This window comes from Nyctereutes procyonoides, unplaced genomic scaffold (genome assembly GCF_905146905.1).
Source record: "Nyctereutes procyonoides isolate TBG_1078 unplaced genomic scaffold, NYPRO_anot_genome, whole genome shotgun sequence".
Classification (NCBI taxonomy): Eukaryota; Metazoa; Chordata; class Mammalia; order Carnivora; family Canidae; genus Nyctereutes; species Nyctereutes procyonoides.
Genome location: NW_026575117.1, coordinates 23,232,186 through 23,246,542, shown reverse-complemented (window position 1 = coordinate 23,246,542; position 14,357 = coordinate 23,232,186). Strand labels below are relative to the sequence as shown.

At 52.8% G+C, this 14,357-nt stretch overlaps 1 protein-coding gene across 15 annotated transcripts in view; it reads right to left on the bottom strand.

Annotated features, from left to right (window-relative positions):
• PLEKHA6 (pleckstrin homology domain containing A6) overlaps positions 1-14,357 on the bottom strand; it is a 140,459-nt gene that overhangs the window by 36,042 nt on the left and 90,060 nt on the right. For all 15 annotated transcript variants that reach the window (XM_055334189.1, XM_055334193.1, XM_055334190.1 and 12 more), the window contains 4 exons: positions 6,990-7,070; positions 6,160-6,274; positions 850-954; positions 97-169 (listed from right to left, as the gene is read on the bottom strand). In XM_055334189.1, coding sequence (XP_055190164.1) covers positions 97-169; positions 850-954; positions 6,160-6,274; positions 6,990-7,070 — 374 coding nt within the window. The remainder of the gene's footprint in view (positions 1-96; positions 170-849; positions 955-6,159; positions 6,275-6,989; positions 7,071-14,357) is intronic.

Sequence of the window (14,357 nt, the reverse complement as noted above, 5' to 3'; positions counted from 1 at the left end):
CTCGAAGCAGACTCTGGTGATCCTGCAGAATGAGGAAGAGCAGTGGGCCCTGCCTCCCTGTGGCCCCGGCAAGCCCCAGTAGAGGAGCAGGCTCACCTTTATAGTAGAAGAGGCAGCGATCCACCAGGACAAACCAGCGCTTGTTCCACTGCTTCACCCCAGAGCTGGCCTACGGGACACATGGAGACAGGTGGAGGGGCTGTGAGCTGGGCGTGGGAGAGGGGGTGCAGGGAAAGGGGGGCGGCACTAACTATAAGGCCATCCTGCCTCTGGCTGCAGCTCTGTCCCTGACAAGTGGCAGCCAACCCCCCCGAGACCTCAGATACAGGAAAGTGACATTAGATTATTGTCTGCAACCTTCCAGGGCTGTCATCCCGGGCCTGTTTCTCTCCTGGAGAAGATAAAAGGGATGAGAGGTGAGCCAGGATGAGTGGGCAGAGGGTGGACGGGGAGGGCAGTGAAGTCAAGCTGGGAAGAATTAGTGGGCCCCAGGACTAAGGACGCGCCCCCTTCCTTCACAGCAAGAGGGGCCTACTGAGAATGAGCCAGTGGGATGCTCTGGTGGGGTTGGCGACCCAGCATGTTTCTGTCATTCCATCTGCCCAGTAGGAGACCTGGCTGGATTCCCAAATCCGACACTAATTTTCCTGTGTGATTTTGGGAATATACTCAACCTCTCTCGGTCTTTATAAAAGTAGGAGATGCATTCGCAGAGATATGACCTCCCAAAGATAGTCCATAGGAGGTCACCACCTTTTTCTCCAGCTTCTAGCAAAACACGGAGGCATTACTGTAACTACGGAGGCATCAGAGTGATGAGGAGAAACTGGACAGCAGAGGAAGTCTCACCTGTTTGAAGAGCCAGCCCGCCTTGGTGACAGGTGCATTAAGATTACGCTTCATGGAGTGTGAGCGCTTCCCAAAGGCGATGGCCTTGCGGGACGTTCGGGTTGCCTGGGGAGGAGGCAGACAGAGAAACCTGCCTGACTTTCCTCATCGTTCCCTCTCTGCTCTCCCTGAAGGGGGTTCACCATAGCTCTCTCCGCACCTGGGGCGTCCTGGATCTGTTCCTAACTCAAGGGTACAGATTTCCAATTCCTTGACTCTCTTTCTTATCTCTAAAATGGGGCTCAAAATAGTAGCCGGACCTGCCTCCCGGCGGCACGGATTTCAGCGTTGTTGTTGTTGTTGTTGTTGTTGTTTTAAGGAGAAAGTAAGAATTCGCATTTCACTCCTGGGCTGTCTTTCTTCTATTGCCCGACTCCCCACCTCTTTCATAATGCTTTCTGGGATCCATCCAAATGCCAGTAAATTCCCTGCATCATCAGCCTCTTGGAGTCCTACTCTCTCTCGAATGTCTGACATTGCAGGGAGCAGGGAGGACACACAGGGGTCCTCCTAAGCTCCTTATTGCCACATGGACACTGTCATCCTTCCACATTCTGGCAATAATCTCTCTGGAAGCATCCCTAATATTCCACTGTTCAGCTCTTCTCATCGCTGTCAGCTTCTAGATCATTCCTTCAGAGCCTTAGGACTCTGGTACCAATCATCCTCTTCATTCTAAGTCTTGCTATCACTGGGCATTGTCCTTGATGGTGGCCGATCCGATACCCTAACATTAGTACTGTGACAGCATCAATTCCAAAAGCATTTGCTGCTACCCTGACACTCACTCCCACAGCTGCCCATGCCCCTTCGCCACTAACATCTTCAGTTCTGGTATTCCCATGTCCCGACGCCATCCAATCCTTTGGGCTTTCTCACTCCATTACTCAACACCACCACCTTTTTCTACTCCACAGGAATCTCCAGCTCCTCGGTCCTTCCTTTTTTTTTTTTCTGGATCTATCAGCCATTGTCCTGGTTGCAGTTATTTCCCTATGAAGCCCAGGCTCCACATTGGGAGAAGTCCGCTGTACTCTCCAACACACCATCCATTGCCATTGCTGGAGCTTCTCAAAAACTCAAGATCCCTGAGCAACCATATCAATCATCCCCTTCCTGTACTCACAGCCAGATTATGGTCCATGATGATGGTTCTGCCAGATGAGTAGCACACTGCAGTACAGATGGGGTCAGCGCAGAGCCCCAGTCCCCAACCTCAGCCCCGCCAGCCCTCTCATTTCACTCCCTGCCCTGCCTGACCCCAAGCCCTGCACCTGACACCCTCCCCACAGTGGACCCAGCTCCACTCCACGGAGTCAGCCAGGCCATCAGACATGCACTTCCTCGATTTCACACCCTTTTACCTAGAAAATTACCGTCCTTACCACTGTTGCCTCTTTCTCTCCAATGTCAGAAGAAGAGCTGTCGCCCTCCTTTTCAAGGCTAACATGTTCCACCCACCATTTCCTGAGACTTTGCTCCATTGATACTCTCTTCTCAGATATGTCTTCAACTTTTCCTTCTCCTCTGGCTGCTTCTCCTGGGCAAACACACTCAGTTCTCTCCATCCTAAAGCCTCAGTCTGTCGGTCTGTCTGTCCCCCTCTCACAAAGCCACACTCACCAGAACTCACCCTCAATCCTACGTCCCCTTCCAGTCCTCAGGTAACACCTTCCCTGCTTCCCGTCTCTTCCTCCACAGTAACAGGCTCCTGGGAAGGGTCCTCACATCCTCTCCTCACATTTACTCCTAAATCCCCTCTCCACCTCTTTCCTGAAGTGGCAATTGCAATGTCATTGGATTAAAGCTGCTCAGTCCTTGGCCATTCAAAAACACCGGACAGCGTGACTTTTCTGTCCTTCCTGAAACTCTTCTTTTGGTTTCTGTGACAGTATTCCTTCCTCCATCTGTGGCTGCTCCTTCTCAATCTCTGCTTTTACTCTGTCGGTGGACATCAGCCAGACTTCAAATTCTCGTTTTTCTTGTTCTACATTGTCTATGTATCTCATCTATACCCGGTGCTTCGCCTACCGGCAATATGCTGAAAATCCTCTAATCCATATCTCAGACCTGTCTCCTAGCACCCACCCACTTTGTAACTGGTCATCCAACCAAGACTAAAGCACAAAACCAAACTCATCCTCTTCCTTTTCTTTTTTTTTTTTTTTTAAGATTTTGAGAGACATACAGACAGAGGCAGAGACACAGGTAGAGGGAGAAGCAGGCTCCATGCAGGGAGTCAGACGTGGGACTCAATCCCGGGTCTCCAGGATCAGGCCCTGGGCTGGAGGCAGCGCCAAACCGCTGAGCCACCTGGGCTGCCCCCTCATCCTCTTTCTATCCAAGCCTGTTCTGTATTTCTCACCTGGCAGATGGTACTCCAATCCACCCAGGTGGCCAAACCTGAACTCAGAACCCTCCTGGATTGTGACTTGACCTGATGACCTTACACAGTTCCCTCCTTCATCACTCTTTATACAACATTTGCACAGGGTGGATGAGTATATGTTCCTAATGGTTCTTGGATCTGTTCTTTCCTCTCAGGCCATCATCTCTTCCCGGTGTACACCTTCTATCACAAAGTAAGGTTACTCTCTAAAACACCGTATCATCATGACACTCTCTTAACATTTCTTACTACCTCTCATCCTTAGAAGGGAATTCAATTCCTCAGCACAGCACATGAGGACAGATCCATGGGATTTGCCAGGCCCACGACTTGCCTTCTGCTCCTCTAGCTGACGGATCCCTCGTCATCAGGCCAAATGCCTGGTGGTTCTCTCCCATGCCTCCTAACTTTGCTTACCTTGCTTTCCCATAGGGGATATGGGGAGCCCCATCTCCCTTGTCTCCTGACAAATCCCACTCATCCTTTAAGCCCGGAGTAGGTCCTCTGGCTCCACAAAACTTCCCAGACCCCCTCACTGCCATTCCTGCAGTCTAGAGCTTGTCAGACTGCAATGGAGCTGCTGGCTTCCCAGCTCCTTCTCTACTCTGAGCTCTTTGTAGGGAGGAAGTTGGGTCTTGTGCATCTCTCCATCACCATAGCCTAGCAAGGTATCTGGGTACCACAAGCACTTAGTACATACTTACAGGAAGAAGGAAAGAAGAAATTGGGCTTTATTATAAAGCGCACCCTAAACTGGGGCTAAAATTATTTTTTAAACTTTACTAGCAAAATTCCACATAAAAGGCCGGGATGAGGCACCTGAGGAAGTTATTCACCACCCGAAGAGTAAGCAAATCCTCAAATCCTTCCCTTCCTTCTCAGTGTGTCATCTGCCATCGCTTCACCTCTGCCCTGTGGCCTGGGAGCTGCTCCCAGAGTTCACCACTTCAGCCTTTCTCCTGCCAAGCGCTCCATACCCTCCTTATCTTTCCATCACAGCCTCCCAGCAACGCTCCACCTCAGGCTAATCCAACCAACTGCCTTTCCTGCTTTCATAGCCAGGCTGGGAGCGGCGCTGGCAGAAAACCATACACATCTGTAGTCTGTAGCCCCCCAGAGTCAAGTCTATGACCTCAGATGATCCTTTGACATTATCACACAATATTTCATACGCCCCTTGTCGACCTCTGTTCCTGTTCTCCAAACCTCGGGCATATTCTCAAGCTCCAGTGCCTCTCCATCCATCCCGCTCCTCTCTGCAGAAAACCCTACCTCCTACTTCCCTGTAGCAGTTGAGGATATCAGATGGGAATGTCTTTAACTTCCTAGCCCCGCACCTCCTAGCTTCACGTACCTTTTTTATGCAGCTCAGAAGTGCCTCTTCCCTATGCAGGCTAATAGCCCCTCTGCATCTGACTTCTGTCTCCATGGAAATGAGACTCACGGCTGTCCCCTTCCTCCTGAACCTATCTGCTGGGCCATTCCCCTTCCTAATCGCACATCTTGAGACAAAACAAAATGGGCCAAGAAGACTTCCTGCCATCCTGTGTATCTTCTAGCTTTTAACTCCTGCCCCTCATTCCCCCTAACCATCAAGTTTTGTTTTTTTTTTTTTTTACAAATATAGATTTTTCAATATTTCAAATATTTCAGAAAAGTAGAGAATAAATTAACACTACATGTTGGGTTTCCTCCCCTTAATAAAACATGACAAATAGAGCTGAAACTCCCTCTGAGCCACTCCTCAATCTCATTACCTTTCTTCCTTCCTAGAGGCTACTGGTGACCCAGAACTAGTCTGCCTTGTCCATGGTTACATGCTTGTACTGCAAGCATGTGCATCTGTCATATTGCTTTCATGTAGGACATTTCACATAAATGATACCACGTTTTTCATATTCTGCAACCTGCTTCTTACTCAACATTACATTTTCAAGATTTATCCTCCAGTCCAATTTAATTTTGGGAGAGCACTTCGTTGTATGACTATACCACCACTTACCGTCTGGTTCCTTAGAAGACTAGTTCTTCCTACTCCTCATCGGCTCTCCATCTCCCCTCCCATCTCTCCTTTAGCTCTCTCCAGCTTGCCTTCTGCCCTCATCCTACCGCTTGTCATGGTCTCCATTGTTTTGTTTTGTTTTTAAAGATTTTATTTATTTATTTGTGAGAGACACAGAGAGAGAGAGGCAGAGACACAGGCAGAAGGAGAAGCAGGCTCCATGCAGGGAGCCCGACGAGAGACTCGATCTCAGATCTCCAGGATCACACCCCTGGCTGAAGGCGGCGCTAAACTGCTGGGCCACTGGCGCTGCCCATAGTTTCCATTGTTAAACTCCATGGACAGAGTCAGCCCTTATCTTATTCTACATCTGTGCCACATTCTTCTTCTGGATTACACATTCTTCTGGATTACTTCTTCCTCCTGAGGCTCTCCTTCCTTTCTGAGTTCTTGATTGTCATATCCTTCATGAATTATTCCTCTTTTGCTGTTCCCCTAAATCGGTGGTTCTCAATGGGCAGGGGACAGGGCAATTTTGTCGCACAAGAGGCATTTAACAACGTCGAGAGACGTTGGTTGTCACGGGGCAGGTGCTACTGGCATGTATAGGCCAAGGACACTGCTCGACATCCTACAGTGAAAGGACAGTCCCACACCACAAAGAACCATCTGGCCCCAAATGCTAACAGTGCTGAGGTTGAGAAACTCTGGTCTAGAGATTGGTGTCCTACAAAGTTCTGGTATGAGTCATCTTCCCTTCCCACTCTCCACTCCTTTAGTATCACCTCACCTGCTCTTTAGAGCCTATGGGAACAGCTGGACAGGTTCATAGGTTTCCTAGAATTCCTGCCTGCCAGCTTGCCTTGGGGGCCAGACTCACCCGGACACCGGGTCGCTCTGAGGGGACCTCGGACACCATGTTGAGGTTGGATACGTCACTGTTGGTGATAGCCGGGCGTTTTCCACCTGCCTTATTGGACATGTCCAAGGCCGATCTGATTTCAGGTTGACCAAAAGAGAAGAAAGAGACTAGTCAAAATCCAGAAAGAACAGAAGGGCCCCATCCGTATTCCCCACCCTGCCACCCACTGTTCCAGCATCAGCACAAAATTAGATCCCCTAAGTGCTATCAAGACATCACCTCAGCTGGAAGTTCCCACCACTCTTCTGTGACCACATGCCAGTAATCTTGGACATTTTCCTTTCTTTCTTGTAAATTAAAAAAAACAAAACCAAAAACAAAAACTAGACCTCAGGACTCTGGAACTCCTTTTCCTTCTAACTGAAAAGCTACAATGGCTCAGTGGACTATGGGAGTCATTTAATTATCTTTTCTCCCCCCTTTCATTCACTGAGCCAAAATACACAGTGAGAGGAATTCTCATTTGGCTCTCAGGCTTCTATCAGCTTCCCTGAGCACTTCCTTCAAAGGCCCCTGGGTGATAGGCCCATCTCAGACCTGTCTCAGTCTTCCCAGCGCAACCTGTGGGAGGCACCAGCCTGAGATGTGGGAGATACTAGGAAAAGTAGGTGAGGCGATGGAGCTAGATGACCCTCAGAAGCTTCCATTTCTCAGGACTGGGGTTAGAGACCCTAAGTCCCTCTGCTCCCCATCAGGTCCCTTCCTTTCCCAGCTGCAAAGTGGGCGGAGGGGGGTGGAGTAGGCAGTGAAGGGTGGAAAGGTCAAGCAGCTCACAGGGGCAGACATACGTTTTTAGGTTAAATTTTTTGTTTTCTTCTGGGACCTGGCCAGTCACTGGGTGTAGAAATGTGTTCCGTCTTTCATTGTGGCTGTGGAGGCAAAGAACAGACAGAAGTTGTGATAAAGATCCTCTTCCTTCTCCAAGAGGTACAAGGCAAAGGGTCGGCAGGCCCTGGGCAGTGGCAGGGAGGGGTGACCCCGTGGAACATGGTCCCTCGGCTCCTCTGCCATCCAGGAGAGGCAGGCTGGAGGGCTGGGCTGTAAAAAAGCTGCTGCGGTTGGTGGGGGGTTGGGAAGACACGATTCACTAGTCAGTGCTAACTGCAGATAGAGAATGGAAATAAGCCCCACTTAACCCCTTCAGGGGTGACAGTGCGCATGAGTGGGTGGGGGTGGGTGCCTCCAGCAGCCAAGACTTCCTGTGTGGCAGGTTCTCTCCCAGGGACAGCTCCTGCCAGTGCTCCACATAAAAACTGCTCACTCATTATTTGCTGAAAGAATTCTCTTGTGACCTTGGACTCCTTCTATTTTATGTAGCATCTCTTTCTTTAAGGAAAACCAGAGATCCAGAAACTCCAACCCTGAGCCTGGGCTGGGGCCCCGTTCTTATTCCGAGTCCAGGCTTTCTGCGTCTAAGGGGCTGGAATGCAGCTGAGACCTCGGGGCCTGTTGGGCACTGAGGTTGGTGCCGGCTCAACAGTCAGATCTAGTTAAGGGATGCTGTGGCCTGGGAGTGGGGTGGGGTGCCGGGAGGACAGCCTGCCAGGAAGCAGGGTCTGTGCAGAGGCAGATGCGGAGCAGAGTCATGGATGTGCCTTTGGGAAGTCCTGCTGTGGCTCTCTGGCTGGCTGAATGTCAGGCTAGTTTCCTGGTGGCTTTGGGGGGGAGATAGGGGAGGAAGGGTAGCAGATAGGACTAGGAGGGGGGCTGGTGCCGTGGGTCTAAGCCACAAATGGCAGCCATTTGAGATGGATTCTGCAAGCAGGTGACCACTTGGCAAGTGTGTTGTAGGATTCCAGCATCCAGCCAGTGGAGGGGCTGGATGGGTTTTAAGGTCCTCTTTACACATGTCTCTCCAGAGACAGGGAGAGCCCACAACAGGCTGAATCCACCCTTAGAGGCAGGCACCTGGACAGAGCCTGCTGAGGCCACACCAAGCTCGGGGGTCCTAACACCAGGCCACTTGAGCTCTCCTACAACGAACAGCCAGGGTTGCTTGGCAGGTGGCACACCAGCCGCCACCAAGGAAAGCGAGCCTCCAGGCCTGGGCTCTACCTCCAGCACGTTGCTAACCTACTCCCCGCTTCCCAAACTTTATTCCCTCCTCCCTCTGACAGGGATGCTCTCTTTAACTTAAGTGCAGGGCATCTTTGCAAGAAACGGTAGCTGTTTCCAGTCCTCCCCACCCCTGGCTCTCCCCCTTCCTGGGGGTGAGCAGTCTGTGAAAATAAGGTGCTCAAGGTGCCAACATCTCTGCTTTTCCCGGTGGCACAGAGCGCCTGCTCCCCACCTCCCACGTCCACCCCCCCCCCCAGTCCCCTTCTGCTCTACATGTTCCTGTGATAACTGCTGGAACCTTCCCCACAGGCACTGGTATAGACAGACAGACAGACACACACACACAGAGGCACACACACAATCTGCTGTCAGCCGGCACAGGTCTCTCAAGGTACAGCGAATTCTTCCCTGCCCCAGACTCTCCTACCCAGCAACCCCTACAAATGACGTCCTCTCTCCATCCCGGCGCTACCAATTTCAAAATAGCTTCCCCTTCACAAGCACTGCAATGCAGCAGCCATTGACCTAACTCTTCTCCCTTCTCCAGGTCAGGCCCGGCAGGGCCCTCACTCCGAAGCCCCCAGCCCAACGAGCTGCCCCCCACCTGCTCGCTGAATGCCGCTCACAGTCCACTGAAGGAATCCCTACCTGACCCGTCGATCAGCCCGAAACTTCAACATCCTTTTGGCAGCTCTGTTCCCTGTTCGGCAGCCTCAGAGGACCTGCCAGCCACCCTGCTCCTACCATCCCTCCGAGAAGTAAGTCCTCCTCCGGTCTGGGTGCCCCAGCTCAGGGCGTGAGGCGGGCACTGCTGGGTCCCCCTCCTCCTGGCTCTGGTGCTGGTGGGGGGAGGGGATCTCCCCAGGTGGTGGTGGGGGGTGCCCAGGTGTCCTGGGGAGGGCCTGTGGCTTCCTAGCATCCGGCGCCAGTGCTGCCGTCTGAGTGCTGGAGGCAGAATAAGTGAGCAAGGATGAAATCCTCCCGGTTCAGGTCCCCGAGGAGAAAAGGCTGAAATAGAGGCGGGCGTGCGCGGAGCAGGTGCACAACTTCCAGGTAGCCCGACCTCACTGAGCTGAGGACGCAGAGTGGCTGGGCGGGCAGAGCAGGCTGGGGCTGCATTCCCATCTGCACGGCAGACGCTCAGCCAGCCCGACCTGCAGGAAGGCAGCCTCCCTGCCTCCTGGCCCCCCAGCCCAGAACACGGGCCCCTGGGCTGAAGGCAACGTGCCTCTCAGAGCCCCTTCTGCTCCTGTGGGCACAGGGGTTAGAGGAGGCTCGGATGCATGCCGCTGTCGTCGCTGCTGCCGCCGCTGCCTGGCAGCTGAGATGAACTTTCTACACTCCTCTCAGCTTGCCCAGACTTCTGCGCAGACAGGGCGCAGCGAGCGGGGCCTGTGCGGCGTCCCCCGGCGCGCTGCTCCCTTAAGACACAGGCCTGGGGTCCCGCTGCGGGGCAGGTGGTGCACACGGAGCTGGTGGCAAGGACCCGGCTTCTTGGCTCTGGTGGACGGAAAGGAAAGCTTCCCCCCGAAGCTTGTGATGAAGAGGGCATCAAACAGGGCTCAGAGGGGGTCACCGTGTGTCTACTTCTGAAAATCTCCCCAGATGCCATATGGGAAGTCCCAGCTGCCTGCCATCAGATCCGCTCAGGGCCCAGGAGGTCTGCATCGCGGCGACAGTCCCTGAACCCCCAGTGGCGGAAGACAGTCAGATCTCCCCCTTTCCCAGTGCCCCTGGGTCTTAGGGCCCGTGGACTGCGAGGGCCTTCTGCGGGTCGTCGTGTCTTCCAGCCGCCTGCCTCCAGGCAGGTTCAGTTGCAGTCAGTCTCTTAAGTGTCCTGGCTGTTCACAAAGGCTTCTAGCAAAGGAGGCTCCGGACCCACCGTCACCTTCCGCTGCCAGGATGTGCTGTTTTGAAATCAAATGTCAGCCCCTCTGGCTTCCTGCATCGTTCCGTTTCTGTCTCCAGGTGACAGGATCCTTTCTGGCCGACATGGTTCTTTACAGCAGCACCAGGCAGCCTGTTGTCATCACAGCCTGTCATGATGTCACAACAGACACTGAAAGGGAAGGGCTAATCTAATTTCTTGGACTGAGGTCAGAGCTCAGAGAACAGTGCAACCCGCGAATGGAGAAGCGAATGGACAACATTGCCACTGAGCCCCCGAGGAGACCAGCTGGTTGCGTGTAGCTGGCGTCAACAGCTGCTGCTCCTTAAGTAGCGAATCCTAAACCCAGACGGTCAGTGCGTCCAACCTTTCTGTGGTGTTTTTGCACATGGTGACAAGAGGCTTCAGTTGCCAGATCCTACCTCTCCCGTTCTCCGTCCGACTACCCAAGCCCTGCTATGGTTATGGGCATCTGGGCTCGCTCCTGATGCCACCCTGAGGTCTCCGCCTGGGCACAATAGGTGCCTAACAAATATTCGTTGAATCAAGGAGTGAATGGACAAACAAAGAGACTCGCCAGGCTCCGACTTCATTTTAGCCACCTGCATTGGGAGTTCGACGCTCTATTACCAAGAGCTTCTCTATCTGTGCCTTCTCTTAAAATTAATTACTTCCTCTCCGCGAGAGAGAAGCTCTGCTTCTGCCCCCTCGCCCCCTCACTCAGCTCCCCTGCCTGGCTCCCTCTTGAATATATAGCTTGGCTTTGATCCATCTTCATTAGGAGAGGAAGAAAATTAAGCTCATATGCACAGGAGGAGGGGGTGGGGGTGCATTGGGAAAATGAGTTTTCTTCCTCTAGAAGGCAAAAATACCCCCTTTCTTTTCAAGCTGAGCTCAGGGGCCTCCCGCAGGCTTTGCTTAAGGTGTAAGTTAAATTACGTCTCCCAAGCTCAGTGAAATCAGTGCACGGCAGGAGGGCAGGAGGGACGAAGGCTCAGGGGCTCCCCCTGCTTGGTGAGCGCTCAGAAACCCTCAGGGGTCAGGCAGGCAGGACGCCTAGCTGGGGTTCTTTTCTTTGAGCACTAAACTGCACAGAATTGACAGGCTTTCGTTTTAGGTGAGACGTCAGGAAGAATTTACCAGTTAAAGAGGAAAACAAGGCTAGGTAACAAGTTTTCTTCACTCTTCCTTCCTTTTCCGGGGGTGGGGGGTGGAATGTCAAGGTCTCCATTTCCCAGGGACAAATGGTTACAAACTCATCTCCAGATGGACCTCCTGAATTCACCCGTAAAGGGGGAGCATCTCAAGTAGTAGAGGAGATTTTGTGCGGAAGCAGGGACAACCTGCTGGGTCACCCACTAGGTGGTCACCGTATCTGCTGTATCTAAGAAGGTGGCCTCAATGGCAGTGCCATCAGTGAAGGGACAATTCGGCAAAACCAGGCTTTCAGTCGAAGACCCAGCATGAATTAGCAGTGTGACGTGACTTCTTTGGTTCTTCATTTTCTCAAAGATTGAGGTACCTTCTAATTCTATGAAATAATAGCTGTGAACTTTCAAAATGTGAAATATTTTATGCATAAGAGATAATGGCTATGACTATTTTGCTTTAAAAAAAAAAAATCAAGACATATGCCAGGTGCCGGAGCTAGAAAGCGAAAAACACACCTAAGAAGGCCACATATGGGGCAGGGGTTGTGCATGCGGGGCGGAAGGGGGCCGGCACTCCAGAAGTGCCAATGCCAATAAATTACGAAGAACAACGGAGGCCAATCCTACCCACTTTGCAAGCGTCCCTCCCTCTCTCTATCTAGCCAAGGCTTTCCTACTTCCAGATACAGTGGCCTTTAGGTCCTAGTGACAGCCTCACCACAGAGATAACCAAGTAGTGATTTGTCTCCAAACATCCTCCCCAAGAATCAGCATGTACCTGGAGGGCTACCTGGCACTACGCAGTCAAAAGCAGCAAATGTGAAACAAGACAAGACACAAAAGCAGCAAATTCAGCCCGAGTCTTCATGACCCCTTGCAGGGCACGCGTGTTTGCACACCCAGGCTGGACACCTGGAGCTCCACCGTGATAGACACTGAACAACTAGGCAAATACACTCCACTCCTCCTGCCCTCTGGGCGCCTCCTGATTATCTGCCCTCCACCAAGCTGCTTCATTTCCATGGCTCCTGAGAATCTGCTGACAGAGAACTAGCCCTGGCAAGGCTTCCCTATCCTGAGAGCACTTTGGCTTCTGGCATCACAGCTCATTTGGTGGGGAAAGGACACGGGGCCAGTGGGAAGGAGGGCTGCCTGTGGCTCATCCCTCCCACTTCCTTCTTTTCCCCAGCTAGCAAATTCCAAGCAAGACTATCTGTGCTCCAGAGAGGACTGCTGCTGCGGACAGAGGTGGGGAGAGTAGGGAGAGGTTTGGCTCCTGCTCCCCACCTCCCCCTTCAAGGAGCTTTATCTGCTGCAGCATTCTGTTCCAATTAAAACCAGCTCGGTCGACGTTTCCAACAGTGCTGGTGCGCCTGAATCCTGAAGCAATCCCGGTCATTCCTAGAGAAAAATACACCACCCCAGCCGGCTTCTCCCCCCCAAAGGCCCTCTGTGCTCCTGCCAATTGCTGCCACAGAGAAGAGGCCAAAAGCGGTCAGGCCCTGGTGGCACTTCTGGGTGTCTGCAGGAGAGGAGGAGCCCCTCTGCACGGCACGGTCGCTTCCACGTGCTGCCCACAGAGCAAAAAGTCCAGTTATGGCGGCTCTGGAGACCCAGCTGCCAGCCGTACATTCGTACTGCTTCTCTCCTCTCCGCTCTGCCCTTGCACCCTCCCCCCTCCCATGCCACAGTGATTTCCAAACTGTCAAGAACAGGGTGTTCTCCCCCAGGCAAGCTTGGGATGCCCTACAATGCTAGGCCATGGGGCTGAGTGTCCAGGAGGGAAGACTTGTGCTACCCTCTTTCCTGCTTGACTCTGCCCATCCTCACAACCCCCATCCCCACCCCCAAAGAGCCCAAAGTCATTTTCCTTACCTAGTATGGCCAGTTACAGGGTGCGGGGGGGACATCTACCAGAGCTTGGCCCCTACCTCACTCGGAAAGCAGATGAGCTGGCTCAGTAGCCAAGGGGTGGAGATGGCAAATCAGGGCACCAGAGCCCAGTTTCCTCCCTTCCCCACTGTGTCCTTCTCTGGTCTCTCTTCGTATCACCTGCCAGTCCTTGCCCTGGGCCTGGAAAGTAGCCTCGAACAGCAGGGTCAGGGTAGTACTCGCGTGTACTCTTAGTCTGGGTCACAGTTCCCCGTGTGTGTGTGTGTGTGTGTGTGTGCGCGCGCCCGTGCGCGGGCCTGTGTATGTGTGTGGAGCCGAGCGGGCGGTGGTGAACATCACTTGGGAACCTCACGGGGACTCTCTGTGCCGATCTTGTACCCCAGCTTGGATAATCTTATCTTCACACTATTTCAATTTGTGGGATTCCATTTGCCTTCTGAAAATTGAAGATAAGCAGGTCGGATACTCGGCATAACCATGCCCGTTATTAACATGTTGAGATTCTTCCTTTTTGTTGGTAAAGAGCTGCTCTGTCAAGCCTCTCAAGCGCCCTCCTGCCCACCCTCTCCCCCATGGAGATCGGGGTACCACTGGGCCCTCTGGGAGGCCAGGCTTGTCTCCTTTCTGGTGGATGAAGAATTGCTGAAATACCTTCCCTGGGAGGGCCGTGCATTAACTGCCAGAGCACCGATAGCTCTTCCAAGTGTGCAGGACTGTGATTCTGGGAAGGAAATGAAGGAAGCACTAATGTTCTGACTCCATCTTTACTTCCTCTCTACTTCCTCTGAGTGGCCCCAGCTAAGCTAGATGGGAGCAGGGGGAAGGCACCAAGCTCTTCTCTCGGCCTCCAAGTGGCCTGCTCCCAGCGGTCAGCAAGGATCCCAAGAGGTAAAGGGACAGGGCAATAATTAATTACCCCTTCCCCCAGCTCTGAGCTGAATCCCACACCCCTACCCTTCAGAAGCTGAGGCAGCCCAGCTGTCTGCTTCCAGGCCTCTGCAAGGTCACTGGAACCAGCTCTCTTCATTCCTAGCTCAGCAGATTTGGTTCTGGTGTCCCACAGAGAGCAGTCCCAGCCCAGCCCAGCCCAGCCCAGCCCACCCCAAGGGAAAGAATTCTACAAAGTAAGTGCTCAGACAGCAATGCAACCAGGCTTACGGCCCTCC